The sequence below is a fragment of the Squalius cephalus genome, assembly GCF_949319135.1.
Source record: "Squalius cephalus genome assembly, chromosome: 18".
Lineage (NCBI taxonomy): Eukaryota > Metazoa > Chordata > Actinopteri > Cypriniformes > Leuciscidae > Squalius > Squalius cephalus.
The window spans coordinates 21,738,915-21,758,646 of NC_137139.1; the positions used below are offsets into that span (position 1 = coordinate 21,738,915).

At 38.2% G+C, this 19,732-nt stretch overlaps 1 protein-coding gene across 8 annotated transcripts in view; it reads left to right on the top strand.

Annotated features, from left to right (window-relative positions):
* The window catches only part of fmnl3 (formin-like 3), a 47,242-nt gene that overhangs the window by 12,043 nt on the left and 15,467 nt on the right, over positions 1 to 19,732 (top strand). For 4 of the 8 annotated variants that reach the window (XM_079849085.1, XM_079849086.1, XM_079849087.1 and 1 more), the window contains exons 2-11: positions 8,196 to 8,279; positions 9,119 to 9,199; positions 10,291 to 10,367; positions 15,235 to 15,318; positions 15,662 to 15,796; positions 17,005 to 17,113; positions 17,351 to 17,427; positions 18,461 to 18,554; positions 19,457 to 19,531; positions 19,606 to 19,716. In XM_079849085.1, the coding sequence (XP_079705211.1) occupies positions 8,196 to 8,279; positions 9,119 to 9,199; positions 10,291 to 10,367; positions 15,235 to 15,318; positions 15,662 to 15,796; positions 17,005 to 17,113; positions 17,351 to 17,427; positions 18,461 to 18,554; positions 19,457 to 19,531; positions 19,606 to 19,716 (927 nt within the window). The remainder of the gene's footprint in view (positions 1 to 8,195; positions 8,280 to 9,118; positions 9,200 to 10,290; positions 10,368 to 15,234; positions 15,319 to 15,661; positions 15,797 to 17,004; positions 17,114 to 17,350; positions 17,428 to 18,460; positions 18,555 to 19,456; positions 19,532 to 19,605; positions 19,717 to 19,732) is intronic. The other 4 variants (XM_079849089.1, XM_079849090.1, XM_079849091.1 and 1 more) reach the window with 1 other exon arrangement.

Consider the following 19,732-nt stretch of genomic DNA (forward strand, 5'->3'; position numbering starts at 1 on the left):
GGAGACGGTTTAGATGGGGAGACGGTGTGTGTCTGGCGGTCTGCTCTGGTCTAGTCGACTATGCTGACACATGCTAGATCCATTGAAAGAATATAAGATCCCAGACTTTCCCCCTCATTATTCCTTTACTACAGTAGGCTACCATTAAAACTGATAAAATGGAGTGAAGTTGGAGACTCTACCTGTTGACTTAGTAGTCAAAGAGCCATTTAGATCAGTTTGTAAACCACTCTTATTGGCTTTACGGTTTAAATTACATTAAGCTTGTAGGTTTAAGTGGGCTTTGGAGGAGTTTATGTTGGATGTCTCCCAGAGTCTAGGCTCAGGCATGGGAGCAGTCCCTCGGAGCTGTGCATGGGCGCAAAACATATTTGCATTGTTTGTGTTTATAAATGCAGCTAAGAATTTTTGCTCACATGAACTCCTACTGACCTCTCAGAGCGGACGGAGGACCGGCCAAATAAGGCTGTAAAAGTGTGTGGCCCTCTTTTAAACATGCCATAGCTGTCCCCCTGGTGAAGACTAATATTTGACCACATTAATACGGGTAAGAAGGGCCATTTTGATGCTGATTTGTGATGTTGGCCCTTAAGCAGGGTCTTTTATCTGTCTTTTAAAGTCAATATGAAATCAAAAATTGACCATAATTACTTTATTAATACATGTTCCTGGTCTTATTATGAATGATTCATCAGTGCATGTTATTTTAAAGAAAAACAGGTTTGTTTTCCTAATCTTTCATCAAAAATAGCAACTGTAATAGCAATTGTAAATAATATCAATTGATAACAATAATACAAATTTCTCTATCTCTAGTCTGGGATGCTGATAGGCTCCAGCATCCTCATTATTATTAATTGTAATATAATATAAATACTTAAGTAATAATAATTATAATAAAATTATTATTAGTATTTAAACAAATAGCATTATATCTTGTTTTACCAGATGTTTTCAGATGTTTCTCTTAAAGTCGTTTATGACATAAGGAATTTCTTGATGTAAAGTAAAAGAATAGAGCTGTGAAATGAATGTGAATTAAGTCTAGATTATTTGGTTTTGGAAAACACTGCTAAGAAAGTCTCTTCCTTTGGTGTATTGGCAAATATAAGATATTGTTGAAAAATACAGAAATAGATCAGATTTATGTCATATTATAGAAGAAAAAAATTGTGAATACATTTCATGTTGAATTTGAAGAGTTTACACTGGTATTTCTGGCAATGTTACAATTCATAAACAGGAGGCCAAACCTCCAGATGAGAAAGCACAGATTGGTTTCTTTGTCTGTATGTTGTCTTCCTGTCTGAACTGTGCTCTCCATCATGTGTGGTGTTTTGTAAGGAGGGCTGTGCGTGACTGGGGTTTGTTTCCCCCTTCTGTTCTCTGTCTCTTGGGCTCTTTACTTCTCTTCATTCTCTGCAATCTGATACCCAACTACAAATCAAGCTACTGTTCTCCTAAGACACATCTTTTGCCTGTCCCACTCCCTCATCAGCCAACTGTCCCAATGTCTAGTTAATTTTCCCAACTCCACCTGTAATTTGTAGCATGGTCTTTGCTCACTTTAATTTTCAGTTATTCACATGGTTCATCTCATAATGGGTCTTTCCTCTCCCACACTTCTGTTCCTCTTTTTTTGAATTTGTTTGGTCTTATTAGAAAGGGGTTTTCCAAATTTGTCAGAAAATGTAAAAATTCATGTTCCCAGAAGTTAAAATACATTTCACTTGAGTATTTTTTGTTGTTGTTTTACTTTAGTGTTAAAAAGCGAGTGTAACTGATAGCCACAGTCTATTGTTCAACATAATCATTTGCCAAACAACTCAACATGCCAGAGAAAGGCAATGGTTCTTTGTTGTGTCCCCACAGTCACCCTTTTACAAACTATACTGGGATCAAACAGAAGCTCTTTTTGTCCCTGTCGTGGGTAGCGTCACTCTATTCTGGAAGTAAAGAGCTTTAGGGAGTTGATTTTATGCTTTATTTTCAGTCATTGGTCCTACTTTAAAAATTGAAGGTATTTTCATCTCACATGTAAGATGTGGGTCTCTTTTTAAAGTCATTATGGCAGGGAAACAAGACTGGACTTTTGTAGGAAAAGTCAAATGAGATTAGCAAAATTAGATTAGGGATTGCCAGTTAGCTGATCCTTTTACTCTAGCAGAGTAGCAAGGAAGGTCTTTTGGGGAATGTAGAACATCTGGTGTTTTTTGTTTTGTTTTGTTTTGTTTTATCATTCATATTTTTGGACATGACCACCTTTTTATATTGTATAATGTTTGCAGACGTTTCATGCTGAATATGTGGGACTTTTTATGCCAAAATAACATGTTCTTCCTTTCCAGGAATTGACAAAGCACTTTCATTCCATTGTACTGTGTGCCATCTCAGTGGTTAGGACCGAATTCAGCATTTTGCTATTTCAGACTGCTGTTTTCAGTGTGGCCTGGGGTGGACAAGCTAGTTTTTCTCATTCAACTCTATAAATATTAAAATCTTCATAGTGTTTTCTTTGATCTTACTTCAGTGAGTTTTAGTATTGATGGTTTCCCCTTTGATTCAAAGACGTTTATGTGTTCTATGTTTTTTTGTGTGTTGTACTTATGCAAGTTTCTTTGTGTTGGTGTAGCACTCCAATGGTTTGGCTAATAATATCTGTGCAGGAAGCTCTTGGGGCCTGAGAAAAAACCCCTAGGGTAAATACTGCAGAACTGAATCCGAAAAGTGAAACTTATTTACTTAGTCACTCGTTTCTGGACCAGAAAACAAAGAAGCCTAAAACTCAGAGAGCTACTGTAGATCAGATAAAGACTCATCTGAGCTCTTTGCAGCCGCTGTTATCAGTGATGTGGCACCAGATCTTGGATCGTCATGTGAATGGAGGACTGGAACCTCTCTGTGTTCTAAGTGCCCTAATTACATATCAGACCAACAAATGGTCACTAGGCAGTCCTGACAACCCAGCAACAGACATATGGCCAGATCCAACCTCTGACTTGCTCTTTCATAGCTTAGGGGGCTGGAGCTATTTAAGTATCATCTTTGTTTCAGATGTTTCTTATAATTTGCTTATGAGAAATAAATAATGCAATTGTTGACTTGAAGTAAAAGAATACAGCTCTGAAATTAATGTGGATAGCAAAGTATTTGGTTTTGGGGAAAAAGATGAAGAAATGTTTGAATTCATATTGAAATCTTTGACTTTTGATTCCAGACTTTAGTATATTATCAAATATGAGACAGTAAGATCTCTCCTTTTATATACATAGCATATATGTAGAGGCATTTTCTGAGAATTGGGAAATTTAAGAAAAAAATATACTGTTTATTTAGTCTCATTTCTGTCTAGGTGAAAAATATGAGAATAATGAGATTATATTTCTTTCAAACTGGATTTGATCTACAGCCTCTTTTGCAGTTGACATAAAAATGCAGTATAGTTGATATTTCCTCAGAGACTGGATGCTTTCATATTGACTAAGCATGGATGATGGTATTTTTGTAGGCTTTTCTGTCCTTTCTTCCTCAAAAACAATGGATGCGGTTTGTTGTGTGAAATGTTCGGAAGCAGTGAGCTCATCAGAAAGAGCTGTCGTTTACGTCATTTATTACATGCTGCATGCTAACAAGTGTAGGAGTCACCCACTCCATCTTTGACATTTGAGTTGGAGAGAGTAGAGAGAGAAAGATTTAGAGAAAGAGATAAAACTTTTATCCTCCAAGAATGTAAAATATATACGCTGTGTCAAAGAGAAGGGAATGGAGGGAAAATAGAGTGAAATAAAAGATGAAGTGGGATCATTTATAGCCAAATTCATTACTGTTATAAACACGACACATTCCTTCTGTAACTGTGGACATCTGGAATGCACAATGTCGGTCACTACTGAAGAAAAAAAAACTTTGGAAGGGGAATTGTGGGAGGGAATGGTAATGCTTGAGATCTTCACAGACAGAGCCAAATAACATTCTCCAGGGCCTCTTTTTACACATTGTCATTTCTGCTGAATTTTGTTAGCTTTTCAGACATTACAGACCCTAGTCATCATAATTGGGATGTGTTCCAGTCGAATGTGGTTTCAAACAAAACAAATTTACTACATGGTCAGTTGAGTCTGTCTGCTGTTGTATTAAATGTTGGAAGCTGAACTGTCTGAGAAACACATCGGATTCATTAGTCAATTCCTAAATCTACAGCTCCATTGTAACTGAACAGCTGTGAACTTTTATAAATTATTATATAAAAAAAAAAAAAAAGTTTACTAATGATTGGTGCATTCTTCAAAATCTTTAGTTTCGAATCTGTGTTTTGGAGCGTGTTTGAACAAGTAAGATGATGTTTTGTTGTGTAATCTTTCTGATATTATAGATTACAATTTGATAAAAGTGCATGCAGTTGTTTAGTAGAACATGTACTTTTACACTGTCTTCTGGTTGCTTTTACGCAACTGAAAACTAGCAGGTGGCCTTGGCGTTCGGACTTTTAAGTGCTTCGAAGAATTGGTTCAGTTGATTAAAATAGAATTCACTTATGACCTGATTATTTTTGTGAATCACACAAAAAACTCAACAGGTTATCAGTTTGCATTAGTCTGACTAGCCTAATCCTTCACTGAATGAACTCTGCTGCAAAACTTTGAGTTCTGTCATGACAAGAACTCAGCGTGATTGACATGGTAATGGATATGACAATGTTGATATGTTTGGTCTTGGCGGAATAGATCTGCTATGCTGCTGCTGTTATTGCTGCTGCTGTAGAGCAAGTACGGGACTTGCTACTACCAATACATACACGACACACTGCTGTGAGCAAGTAAGACCTGCTGCTGCTGTACAATGTAGCATACATGAATTACCCGTAGCAGATATATACAGGTGGAGTTGGGGAAGGTGGAGGGTTTCTGAAAGTGTGCTATGCTGCTACAGCAAATGCTGACCAGTGTTTGAAGGTTGAGCAGCGAGCTCATTGGCTACTGATACAGCAAGAACCAATCAGCTGTGCCCTATAGAGAATGCTGGGATTTCATGCAGATTGAGTTAAAGGATTAGTTCACTTCAGAATTAAAATGTCCTGATAATTTACTCACCCCCACGTCATCCAAGAAGATGTTCATGTCTTTCTTTCTTCAGTCGAAAATAAATGAAGGTTTTTGAGGAAAACATTCCTGGATTTTTCTCCATATCGTGGAAGGTCCAAATTGCAGTTTCAATGCAGCTTCAAAGGGCTCTGGAATAAGAGTCTTATCTAGCGAAACGATCTGTCATTTTCTATAAAATAAAATAAAAATATATACTTTTTCACCACAAATGCTTGTCTTGTGCCACGCATTACTTAATCACGTTGAAAGGTCACGTGTTCCGGTTCAAAAAGGTAGGGAAGGATGAAAACTTCCAAAATCATCCGACATCTTTGTTTTACCTTTTTTTTTTCTTTTTTTTTTTTTTTGCAAATGGCATTTGACTTAGTCTTTGCACGTTTGCTTTGTAAACACTATGTTGGTATTTCCGCCTATGTCACGCGTGACCTTTCAAAATGATTACGTAGTCGTGCGTTGTTAATCGCAGAGCTAGTGCAGGAGGAGCATTTGTGGTTTAAAAGTATATAAATGTTTATTTTTCTTTAGAAAATGACAGATCGTTTCGCTAGATAAGACCCTTATTCCTTGGCTGGGATCGTGTAGAGTCCTTTGAAGCTGCATTGAAACAACAATTTGGACCTTCAAACAGTTGTATCCTATTGAAGTCCACTATATGGAGAAAAATTCTGGAATGTTTTCCTCAAAAACCTTCATTTCTTTTCAGCTAAAGAAAGAAAGACATGACGTGGGGGTGAGTAAATTATCAGGAAATTTTAATTCTGACACTACTGTAATACATACTGCATTCACCACCAGCCTTTCCCAGACTTGTCACTGAATATGATTCATATGGGCTTGTGGAAAGGTGTAATCACTTTAAAGTGGAAATAAAATAAAACAAATTCTTTCAACACACAATATTCACTTTCCACAAATCATCGAGTCAGAATGACTGGAAAAATATGTTGTTTATAATGATGTGGTCATGTAATTTCACTGAGATGATATGTTGCCTTGGCTGTAGACTTAGAAGCTGTTGACTTTTGGGGTGGATGAATCACTCTAATGTGGAGTGCAAGGATGTAGGTGATGCTCAGGCGGGTGTTGATATGGGCGTGAATGGCATCTTCAGAACAAACACCTTTTCCATCTTCAAAGGGAAACCCAGTGAGAGGTCTGTAACATGCTGTGATAATCTGGCTCAGTGCCTATCTGCTGTTCGCTATCTTTAATCACAGGACAGAGTCTCAGGTTAATAAAGGGAAATTCAGTGTTTGTTGGAGACAGTTGTCAGCTAACACCCCACAACGGACTCAGTGTGTGTTCCACCATTAAAGACATTTAGAAGACAAATCACTTACAGATCTGTTTGTAGTGCAAACGTGACCTGAAATAAGAGAGTAGAAGGCCTATGTGCAATGTCCTGGTAATAAGTGGCATGAAGTACAATAATTTAGATATCAGTAGAACAATAGCATTATTATTATAATCACAATGATTTATGAGAATTATGAGAACATACAGTAAATCTAACACTTAGTCTACTGTTTAAAAGTTTGGAGTCAGAAAGATTTTTTATTTAAAGAAATTAATACTTTTAGGAAGGATGCATTAAATTGATCAAAAGTGACAGTAAACATTTATAATGTTACAAAAGATTTTAAACTTTAAACTTTGTATTTATCAAAAAATCCTGAAAAAATGACAGTTTTCGTAAAAAATATTAAGCGTTTTCAGCGTTTCTTGAGGACCAAATCAGAATGATTTCTGAAGGATCATGTGACACTAAACACTGGAGCAATGGCTGGTGAAAACTTTCCCATTACAGGAAAAAATGTAAATATATAAAACATTATTTCAAATTTCACAACATTATTTGTTAAGTATATGTTTTTATTGTATTTTTGATCAAATAAATGCAACCTCGTGAGCATTTTTTCCAAAAGCATTAAACATTTTTACCGACCCTCAAGAAAATTTGATCACATAAACGCAGACGGTAGTGCTTGCGTTTGTCTGTACTTAATAAACTTCAGTAGTCTAGGGTGCGACAGAGTTACATTCAGATGCATGTGTCATGATTTAACCGAGTGTGTTACTCTTCACGCAAGTTTCTGTAAACATACTGACTTTAACAAAGTTCCTTTAAGACAAGTTATTTCACTCGGCAGACATCTTTCAGACATCAAACTCCTCTCGGGCATACAAGTGCAGCTCCTATCTCTCTGAATGGTGAAACATCCAATTCTCCAAAACTCTTCACCAAGTTTACAATTGAATTTCATATTTGAAATCACCAATGAAATATAACAAAAACTGTCTCATAAATTTTGTTTTTAAATGCTCTAATCATGACAAAAATGTCATGATTCAAGCGTTTAGAAACAAAATGTATGCACTTTCTCCCATTCCTAAGTAATAGGAGTGAACCGTCTTTCTGTATATAAAGTCTTTGACTTTAATAAACTTGCAAGCAAGGTTCTATTTAGCTGTTGCTCCGCTGTAAAATAAGTTTATACTTATGTTCATAATATCAGCTCTTGCGGCACATTGTGTGCTCTGTACACAGTAACACAGCGATGCACAAAAATTAACTTTAGTAAAAGCATCTACTTTTACTTAATTACTTAATTCCGAAATAAAAAACCTTTGTTTAAACCTGCACTTGTGCTATGGACATGAATGCTACTTCATGTGATGCAGTTTGTTGTGTAACTTTCTAACAACCCCTTAGTAAACACATAACAACACACTACAAACTACTCAGAACACTATAGCAACTGCATAGCAACACCCTGGCAATCACCCACAATTGTGGCAGTGAGTTTTGCAAAGGCAAGCACTGCTCATAATTTCCTTCATATAGTTTGAGATGGAGAATTCGGTACAAAGATTTCCTTGATGTCTGACTCTGAAGATACATTTTAAACAGGATATAAGAAGTCAGCACAGGACGTGAGATCAGAGATTGCGGGGTTTCGTGTCTGGGTAGAAACCACTGTGACCCAAAGAAAACGAGCACAGAGACGTCTCTGCAAGGTCGTTGCCATGGGTACACGGAGGAATACATGACTTCCTGTGTGTTCTGATGCAAAAGCGCTCTCTGTTTTTCAGAACTCAATGAACCTGCCGCCAGATAAAGCACGTCTCCTCCGGCAGTACGATAATGAGAAGAAGTGGGACCTCATCTGTGACCAGGTACAGCCTCCACAGTGACCCACTTTTATGCCACACCCTTGCTTCTGTAATGCAGTCCAGAAGAACATGCCTCCAAGAATGGTGTCGTCGACATGGCCTTTAAAATATTATTATTAACAAGTTAAGAGAACAAGATGCTTGACATTTTATAGACACTTAGAAAGTTATATACAATTTTAATTATTCCTTACAAAAAAGACAAGGTAGATTACAGGATTCTGAATGACAGGATATCATTTAAAGGAACAGTACACCCAAAAATGAAAGTTCTGTCATCATTTACTCTCCCTCATGTTGTTTTAAACCCATATTCTTCTGTGAAACTTCTTTTCCATGCAGTTAAAATGAGCGGGGACTGAAGTTTTCCATTAGTCGTATGTATGGATTCTTTTTATTAACATTTTATGGTGATTTTGGTCCCCATTCATTGTAATTGCATGGAAAAGAGCAGCCTGTACAGTCTTTAGAATTTCTCCTTTTGAGTTCATACTGTCATGCTGGCTTGGAATGACATGAGGGATTTTTTTAGAGAAACTGTACCATTAGGTAAAATTGCACATCTTGTTAAATACAGGATCATGTAGAAAAAATGATGACTTCAATGTCTTGTAAAACTACTATTTATAAACGTCTAGTCATGCATCTTGACAAATCTATGTGGCTGAAAAAGGGAGTTCACAGTTACAGCAAAAAAATGTTTTAGAATAATGTCAAAGTTTTTTAAACAAACAATATGGAATGTTAAAAATATGTGCATGTGTTAGATAAACGCATTCATATTTTATTGGAGATGTTTAATAATCTGTGTATAACTTTCTCCCCCTCTTCTGGTGTGTTAGGAGCGTTTCCAAGTGAAGAATCCTCCACATACATATATCCAGAAACTACGTGGATATTTAGACCCAAGAGTCACACGCAAGGTCAGCATCATCCTCTAGAAAATAAAACCAATGTCTGTTTCTCAGCTGGTTGCATGTGAACATGATTTACAGCAGTTAAAGCGGTTGTGTTGTGAGAAATCTAATTGCCCTTCATCTCTTTTAGTGAATGTTCTTTTAAAACAAATTGTAACTTTAAAACATAAAATTTTCTTCCCTGTACAAAAAGACTATCTATTGAAACTGACCTGGACAATTGGGTTGTTCTGAACTTCCACAACTTACTGAAGACAGAGGAATTCTTTACATAGAAGACTAAAATCAACAGCAGAAAAATAGCCTTTAATTCTAAAGACAGGGAGGAAAATGCTAAAGAAAATACATATGTAAAAAAATGTATATACATTTATATACAATATATAAATTGTATAAAATGTTGGGGTCAGTAAGATTTTATTTAATTCAGCAAGGATACATTACATTTAAAATCAAAGACATTTGTAACATTGCAAAAGATTTCTGTTTAATACATAAATGCAAATTAATGCTCATCTTTTGAACTCTCTATTCATCAAAAAATAATAATAATCCTTAACAAATGTATCACAGTTTCTACAAAAATGTTGAGCAGATAAACAGTTTTTAACTGTTTTCAACATTGATAATAAGAAATGTTTCTAATTCAAAGCAAATCAGCATATTAGAATGATTTCTGAAGGATCATGTGACACTGAAGACTGAAGTAATGATGCTGAAAATTCAGCTTTGCCATCACAGGAATAAATTACATTTCAAAATATGTCAAAAGAGAAATCAGTTGTTTTAAACTAATAATATCTCACAATATTGTTTTTTTTTACTGTATTTTAGACCAAATAAATGCAGTCTGGCTAAGAATAAATACCTTCTCTTAAAAACATTTAATAATCTTACGTACCCCAAACTTTTGAATGGCAGCGTATGTGCAGGACATTAGTGTTGACATATTTTAATCGCTAAAAGGTTAACCATAAATGTTGTTTTACCCGGCACCAGTTAGTGTTTATTGAAATGTTTTAAAAAAAACTTTATTCTGGGGAAGTTGCAGAGTTTTCTCCAAACATGCCGATAATCATCAGTTTCTCTGTGTGCAGAAATTCCGCAGGAGGGTTCAGGAATCCACCAAAGTCCTGCGAGAGCTGGAGATATCGCTGAGAACCAATCACATAGGGTGACTAATTCCTGTCTCCTCTCATTTAATCCTTCTTTTACATCTCTTCGTCTTGTGCTGATCTCTATAAATACCCTTCCCAGCAATCACCCAGAGTAACATCCCATGATCCTCCAGTAACCAATGCAGTGAGGTTATGAGGCTCCTGTATACAGTGCAGGGAACAATAGCACTGCTAGTGGTATGGGTGGGAAGCTGTGGTATTGTTTGGCTTTCCCCCCTCTAAAGAATCACTCTTTCTTTGTTCTTCCTGTTTTAGAAAGCTAGAGGTAGTGTTTGCCCGTGCACAAATCCCTGCTGTTGGGCTGTTCTGCCAGCTTCCCTGTGCTTATAGCACTGTCTGTAGACCTCGGCAGCGTCCAGATGGTTTTTATTCATCTCGTCCCTCACACACAACCCCCTTAGCAGCTTTAGCAAGCAGGAAGCTGAGTAGTGTATGCCGGAGAGCCAGGAAGCCTGGAGCATCCAACAATGTAGTGTGTGAAAGGACACGTACACACACACACACACACACACACAAAGGTTTATAACTCACATTGATGAATACAGACAAAACACTGACACAAATCTGCAACACAGTGAGGTACAATGAAACATTGACAACTGGGAACATCTTTTCACTGTTTATATTCCGCTTTCAAGGACACACACACGCTTATACATACAAAAAATCAATGTGTTGTGAAACTGTGAAGCCATTCACACACAACTGCATGCTTTGTTATATCCGTACCAGCTAGATGAACCCATACACACAAGCGATGGGAAGTAACTATTTGTTTGGGCCGTGCAAATGAACAATTAAAAAATAATGCTTCATCGCTCTCCACATAGTAGCAAATAATTTGAGAGATTTTTTGTAGCAAAATATTCAGTTACATGCTGCTGTTTGGTGTTTTTAACTCAGTTATATAAATTAGGTTGCATTCTAGTTTTTTTTGTTGTATTTAGTGTGAACTTAGTCTGTTTATTTTAAGAGAAGTTTATCAATTCAATGCTAATTTACACTAAAATAATATTATTTAAATTGACATTTTTTATTAAATATTGTTATATCATTTATGATTTTTTAAGTATTATCATTTTGTTTTATTAACATTTTAACATTTTATAAAAGCAATTTTATATTTTAAATGATACATTTAAAGGATAAATTATATCATCTTGTATTTAAATATTTAAGAAGATATTGTTCTTAAGTTTCTAGCAAATTTTTTGTTAGTTGTGCGTAGTTCAGCTAATGCCACGAACAATCAGTTATCTTTGATTTTTTATTCTTTTTCATGGACTTTTAGTTTATCTTCAATCACGTGTTTCTTTAGGCTTGTTCGACTTGAACCGGCGCTGCACAGACCGATCGGGAATGACATCAAAGTACCTCGAGAGCGAATAGAGAGCAGACGTATGATTTTGAATCGCTCTCGCGGTACATTGATGTCATAAACCGATCGGTCTGTGCAGCGCCGGTTCAAGTCGAACAAGCCTTTTGTCTTAGTTTCCCGCCAGTCAACAGTTGTCATGGACACTCATCTAATCATCACACCTGTTCGTTATCATCTCATTATCACTGTGTATTTAAGTTGTTCTGTTTCATCCTTCAATGGTCGGTTGTTGTTCGTGTTTGTGTGTAGACACGCTGTTACTTTGCCTTAAAGGACCATTTTTGTTTATTGAACCCTTTTTGGACTCTCCTTCATCTTGTGACAGAACAACCGACCTAATATGGATTATGCTGCGAAATTTACGGCTGTGGCTCGCATGAGCCACAATTTCTTTACCTTCACTGAACATTTCTTTCGTCTTGCCATCACCAGCAAGACCCTAAAGTATTTTTTTCTGGATTGGGGCTAATTATCATCACCCTGTAGACCTCCCAGACACCTCTGGACTAGACTGGAGGGAAGCCATCATCTGGTGTCTGGAGAACATCTATCCCCGGTCCAGAACACAGCCAGACCCAGAGCCCGTTTCACCACCTTCGACCACGGAGAAATCGGAGTCCCCCACAGACAGAGAGCTACCACCTGCTGCGACGCGTGGGCCAGAGCCCAAGATGAAAAGGAAAGAGCTGAACCCCGCGGTGAGTCTGACCAGGGGTGCGAGCCCACAACACTAAAGGTTGAAGGAATGCTGATGGAAACTGAAGACTGGCTGATGATCTTCAATGCGGACGTATCAACTCTGTACTTCATCAAAATTCACTAAATCGAGAACGATTTCCATCTGCCGCCATCACTGCAGAGATCAACCAGTCCTACAGCCCCGCCTCTGCTAGATGTTTGCAGCCCTTCGCCGTCTCTAGGGATGCCTTGCTGTAACATCGAGCCTCAGGTCGTTCAACCACCAGCAGTGCCTGAGCAAAAGGATCCTGCTGCTCTTCCTCCAGCATCTGATCACTTCGCTCCATCTCGGCCCGTCGATCTGACGGCGCCGCTTTGGCTCCTCCCACCTTCAGCTCCAACAGATACCCTTGGCCTTGCGGCTCCACCGGGTTCCCTAGTTCCACCGGCTCCCTAGTTCTTGCGGGCTTTCAGCTACGCTCCGTTCCTCCACCTCTACTGCTACAGCGGGTTCCTCTTTCCCTTCAGCTTCACCTCTGTCCTCCGTCACACCGGCTCCGCCTCAGCCCTCGGATACTCTGGCTACGCCTCAGATCAACATCATGGTGGCGGCATCACCTGGGTCTCCAGTGCCAGCGATGTCGCTCAGTTCCATCGGCTCTCCGTCTGCGCCAGTGGATCCTTCGGCCTTGTCAATGTTGGTCATACATCAGTTGTCATCAGCCACTGTTACACCTTGGCTCCTCTCTCCCTCAACTCCGCCGTTGGCTGTCGGCACTGGTTTTAGGCTGCATCGGCCTATCATCGTCATCCTCACGTCACTATTCCTCCATCGCCATCTCCTGTCACTATCCCTTCGCCGCCCCCTCGCCCACCTCCTAAGCCCTCACCCTCACTGCTCCGTTATCTGTTTGTTATTGTTATGGTGCGAGGTTGTGCCTTCCGGGAGGGGGCGTAATGTCAAGAAATGCTCAGTTATCTCTGTTTTTTTCATGGACTTTTAATTTATCTTCAATCACATATGTTTCTTTGTCTTGGTTTCCCGCCAGTCATCAGTTGTCATGGACTCATCTAATCATCACACCTGTTCATTATCATCTCACTATCACTTTGTATTTAAGTGTCTCCGTTTCACCCTTTAGTGGTCGGTTGTTCATGTTTGCATGTAGACACTGTTACTTTTGCCTTAATCTTCACTGGTTACCTGAGGTTATTGTCATTAAAGGACCCTTTTTGGACTCTCCTCCTCAATCTTGTGACAGCTAACTACTTCTTAAAGTGTAAAAGGCGGTCATTTTAATTACTATATATTGAGTAGCTGTTAAACTACTGTTTCAAAGTATCTTCCTGAACAATCATACACACTCACATAGAATGTGAGCAAAATCTCAGAAGACACTGGTAAAATATGATTCTGAATTACTTCCTTTGTCTTCTGTGTGAGCCATAAATAACCAATACACTCCTCTCCTGCATTATTAAGAGCTAGGGGTAATGTGTTTCTCATTAAGAACAAAAGGAAAAGAATAGGCAGGCCATTTTCACTGACTTTTTGGGGCTGGATGAAATGGAACAGAGGACTGTTTATTGCATGTGTCCGATCCCTGGCCTCTTTCCGATGTGCTACTCCTTGCTTTGCCAAGACAATCTGAAATAGCATCTGGCCGGACAGGAAAAGAGTCTAAAGGGGAGCGGGGAGCGGGGAGGGGGAGGTGGTAGACAGGAAGCTGATGATCGAGTGAGCCCCCACCACCTTTTCAATCTGAAAAGTCTGTTTCTTGCTCAGTTCCACTTTCTTGTCTGTCTTTCCTGTGCTCTTTTGGGAGTCCTGTAGCTTTTTTTCTGGTGCGTCCATGGCCATTTAACAATAGCGATAGATTTCAACTAATCATTACAGCTTGGGTTTGAGAGGTTAAAATAAGAATGAAAATGAGAGACTGGCAGAAAAAAAAGAGTGCATGTGTGTATATAAATGAATGCTTGCTCAGGGGAGGCAGTCTAAACACTCCCACTGTCAGAGATTTAACCTCCTCTCTCAAGCTATGATCTCCACGTTCCTTTGCTCTGCATGGTGGGAATTCCTTTTGCTTAAAGTTTCCCCCTAGAAATCTGGAGCTAAATGAAGGAAATATAAAACTAGCCTCTATTCTGGACTTTCCATATTAGTCTTGCCAAACCAGTCAACTCTGAGCTTGATTTTAAAGTCAACATGAAACAACATTTGCTACTTCTGTAATATGGTGTATTTAATGCTATAGGACATTTAACAATAAAAAGGGGCTTGATGTTATCCACCAGTGATGAATCATTAACAATAAATCCATTTTCACTCGTCAGTCTGAGGTTTAAGTTTGATGTCATATTGACAGTCTAGAAAAATAACTGTTTTATTTCTTCACTCCTTTTTAAAATCTTTGTCTCTGTCTTTCATGTTTTTTTCATATTTTTAGTCTTTGTTATTATGATCTGTTTGTTGAAGTTTGGGGTCTGTAAAAAAGATACACAACAAACATTTCTTATTATCAATGTTGAAAATGATTGTGCTGCGTAATATTTTTGTGGAAAGAGTGAGACATTTTTTCAGGGTTGTTTGACGAATAGAAAGTTCAAAAGAACAGCATTTATTTGAAATAGAAATATTTTGTTATATTCGAAATGTCTTTACTGTCACTTTTGATCGATTTTATTAGATCCTTGCAGAATAAAAGTAAATATTTCTTACTGACCCCAAACTTTTGAATGGTAGTGTATAGAGAGTGTTTGATTTCAGTAGGATGTTAACATCATCTGTTTCTTTAATGTGGCAGGTGGGTTCGTGAGTTCCTCAATGATGAGAACAGAGGCCTGGACATCCTGGTGGAGTATCTCTCCTTCGCCCAGTGTGCCGTCATGTAAGTGACACAACCTAAAAGCAACCAACCACAGTCAACTTCACAACACGCCAATCCATGCACCGTCTTTAGGACATTTAAAAGATCCCAACAAGAAGCCAGGCTTCTGCTGTAGATAAGGACCGTGATGAATTCACTGTTGTTTAATGATTATGAGGGTGCTGAAGGCCCTGTTGTAGGTGCGCTGCATTTTGTTTTGTGCTTTGTTATGCTGTGCTATATTGTGCTTGGATGGTCCTGTGCGGCTCTCTGCAAAACCCTGGACCCCCTGTTACTGAGCTCTGTTGCTAACCCTCCCCACCCTTACCCCCGCTCTGTGCGGTTCCCTGTGTATGCGGCTCAGGTTGGATTTTGAAGGGCTGGAGATTGGCGAGGACTTTTCGCTGGACAAGGCTAAGTCCTGGAGCAGGTCCATTGAGGATCTGCACCAGAACGGCTGCAATACGCTGGTGCGCTCTGCGCGGCAATCCGTCCTCCGGTATGTACTGGCCTGCTTGTGCTTGCTAAGCTTTGCCTCGCTTTAAAACGACTGAATGTTCGCTTATGTGATAACTTGCATTGGTTTGATTCAGGCTGCTGGTAATAGTAAATGTAGTTTGGAGAAATGTGAAGAACTGGCACTTTCCAAGAACAGGGTAAAAAGAGCCTCAAAGTACCCCCCCCCCCACCCCCCCAAAAAAAACCCTATAAAGCCAACCCAAATATTTGACATGCAAATTTCTAAGGCCTCTAAATTATCAACATGATCAAAACTCAATCTACTTCATGCCTTCTGTCATGTGATTAATAGTTTATACTTTTTTAGAAAGTAAAAAGGCCTTTTAGTATCATTTAAAAAAACGTCCATCTTCAGGTCATGGTATATGTGTGTTTTTGCTGTGAAATATTTACTGATTTCTATAAAGTAAACATACGATTTTTTTATGATCTTTCTTATTGTTAGTAATATAATTGGGAGATATAGAGTGATAACCGATATTTATATGGATCTTGAGTAGTCTGCTATACTGCTTTAAAGATCTTATTGATTTACATTATAATTATCAGAATTTCATCTACATTTTGGTCATATTAATATCAGCAACTGGCCCTATTTGCATATTTTTGCTCAGTTTGGACCTCTGAATAAAACTGAGGTGTTTTTTTTCCCTCCTTAAGAATGCGTTCCAAATTATCATTTTGAGCCATAAAGTCCTGATGTATCAAATATGATTTTTTTTTAATACAACCATTTTAATACAGGATTTTAATATAACCATTTGATGTGTTTTAAACTAGCTACTCATCCTAGGTTAATTTTATGTTGGATAATTACTATAATAAATATAATAGTTTTCACATCAAAAACTTTTAGCCTCTTTTTGCATTGTTTCATGAGTAATTCAACCTTATTTGAGGAAAGTGTCAACTATTGTTCCTGACTTGTCACAGTTAGCTTCCTGTCTCACTTCTCTGGTAATAAGAATGCTCATGCTATGATAGGAACATTAGTGCTTTGCACGAAACTAGGAGTTGCATGCGTGCATTATTTTGCTCACTAAGCCAAAGCCACACTTCCTGAGGGTAGACAACTCACACAAATGAGAGTATTTCTTTATGTGGTGTGTATGATTGATTGTTTGTGTGTGTGTTCTGTCAAATCAAACACTGCACTTGTGAACTACTAACTGTGTCCTTTTATTACAGCTATGGCTCAACTGCCAACAGCAAAACCATCAAGAACTCCAGATTAGTCAGTCAAAAGGATGATGTACACGTGTGCATCATGTGCCTCAGAGCTATCATGAACTATCAGGTACAGGATGCACAGACCTGATTGGTCACAAAAACCTCAGGGATGTCTGCTCATTCTGAAACTGCTTCTTAAAGTAGTATGAAACCTTATCAAACACAAGAACTAATCCATATTGTTTTTCATATCAGTGTCTGTCCAATTTACAAAGGCAGCACAACATTTTTATTCAATAACCATTGCATTGGGGTAAATGTTTTTTATACTCAAACCACATTGCATTTTCCTTTCTCACCCTAGTATGGCTTCAATCTCGTCATGTCTCACGCGCATGCGGTCAACGAAATCGCCCTCAGTTTGAATAATAAGAACTCAAGGTAAGAATTAAGGTATTGGTTAACAGTTTTAAGGGACATTTACACAGAATGTGTTTTAAGTTAAAAAAAACGAGTATCAGGGCAATGAAATGGGAAAAAACGAAGAAAACATGGTCAGAAGAGTGCAGAGATGGCTCTGCGCGACTGGTATATACGACAGTAACGTTAAATACAAGTACTCCACAGCGACTCTAGGGGTCGCTGTTTGAGAAAAACGAAAACTGCATAGTGTGCTTTTAATATGTCTTAATGGTTTCACTGTAAATTATAAGATGACTTGATCTTTTTCACCTCCAAAATCTGTACATTTAGGAGTATTTCACTGTAAAATTACATAAAATGTTTCATTAGATCTATTAAACTTTTTCGTTGTATAGAATATGGGATCTTACCGTTAACCAATTAACAGGTTTTTACCATAACATTTTTACACTTTTTTTTACAGTGTAGGTAACTAACAGAGGAGCCTGTTAAATGCAATACTGTCAGTGGCCTTTAGTTTTCATTAGGCTGTGAAGTTGGAGATTAGAGAAGTGCATTTGTTTGGTAAGAATGAACTCTTTAGAGCGGATTACTGTCAGTCTGACTAACTGCATTTGTAGTGAAAGCTTAGATCATTTCAGACTGAAGCATGGAAAAACCCCAGCCTTTCTTACATCTTGAACAGCATCATTCCTTGAGCTCAATGAATCAGTGCACTAATCTATCACTCAATCACAGCTGTAAATGTTTTCTTGGATTGTGTCATTCAAAACATCTCTGAAAAAATGACCCCACCTACAATTACTGATACTCAACATCAGACCTGACCCCTATGAGAGGCTCAAGATGAAAGTGCGATATCACATTTCTGATTTAGAAAATTGTATAACAATGGACACAAAGCTGCTGTTCTCCCTGAAGGATAGATCTAAGCAGGTGTGGGTGGGTGATGATCTGTCAAGTTGGTAATGTTACCCGTCTTATTGTGCGAATCCTGCTCTGCCACTCTAGGCCAGTTGAATGCTCACTGATGCTTTTGTTCTGCTTATAGAACAAAGGCGCTGGTCCTGGAGCTGCTGGCTGCTGTATGTTTGGTGCGAGGTGGTCATGAAATCATCCTCTCAGCGTTTGATAACTTCAAAGAGGTAGATCCTGGGATATACACACCTGCATGTGTATTACAATAACCACTGATGCTATATTAAATGTTAAAAAAAGTTGTTTTGTTTTAGTTTGCACATACAAAGCCAATTAGCTGGGAATATTTTTTTGCTTCCCAAATGCATTTGTGGGAAAACACCACATTTTAAGCCAGTCGTTTCATTAAACCCACATCTTTGATAAAGATCTGTGTTTTGGGGGGAGTGAATTGCCTGCAGACTCAACCGTTCACTCAACCTCTCAGTTTTGTTTGCCTAGTCATTTAAATACCGGAAACGGGCCAATTACCCCGTAACTGTCCAACTCTATCCTGAGAAAGTAGGAGAGCTAATCAACACAGCAGTTACAACAATGCTGTGAGAGAGACTGAAATAATATGCTGCCTGCAGACTGGCAGAACTAGTCTTCAAAGAGTCTGTGTTAGAACTAACTTTGAATTTAGACTAATGAATTAAACGTTCCACATTTAATTCAGCAGGGCATTATTGACCAAAGCAAGAAGCTGATTGAAGTATTTTAAATAGTTAGTAGTATTGTTAATAGCAGCATATTCTGCAAGTTTCCATTTTTCCATGGTGAAACATGAGGCCTAACGTTGCTCATTTGCCCTTTTGATCCCCCTCTTTTTCCATAAAGTCTATAAAGAAGTCTGACTTTTTCCTGGTCTGAATTCTCCATCTCACCTTCTCTGAACCCCATAACCTCATACCCTGCTGTTTTGAGAAATAGAAAACTCAATATTTTTTTCTGTTATGTTTGTTCTTCTCAAAGTGTTGTTTATTTGTGAGGATATTAGAGTTGTAACTATCACTTTTCATATTTAACACTTGAAATATCTGACTGTACTCAGCGGTTTCTGTGATTGTCTAAATAAAAATATCTGCAGGTTTGTAAGGAGAAGCACCGCTTTGAAAAGCTGATGGAGTATTTCCGTAGTGAAGATGGGAACATTGACTTCATGGTAGGTGCATGAAAGCACTTGGGTATTTTTGTACCTGTTTGTTTGTGCGAGACATGAATGTGTTTGTGTCTCAGGTGGCCTGTATGCAGTTCATCAATATTGTGGTCCATTCGGTGGAGGACATGAACTTCCGTGTACATCTGCAGTATGAGTTCACTAAGCTGGGGCTTGATGACTTCCTGGAGGTATTCAGTCAATGTT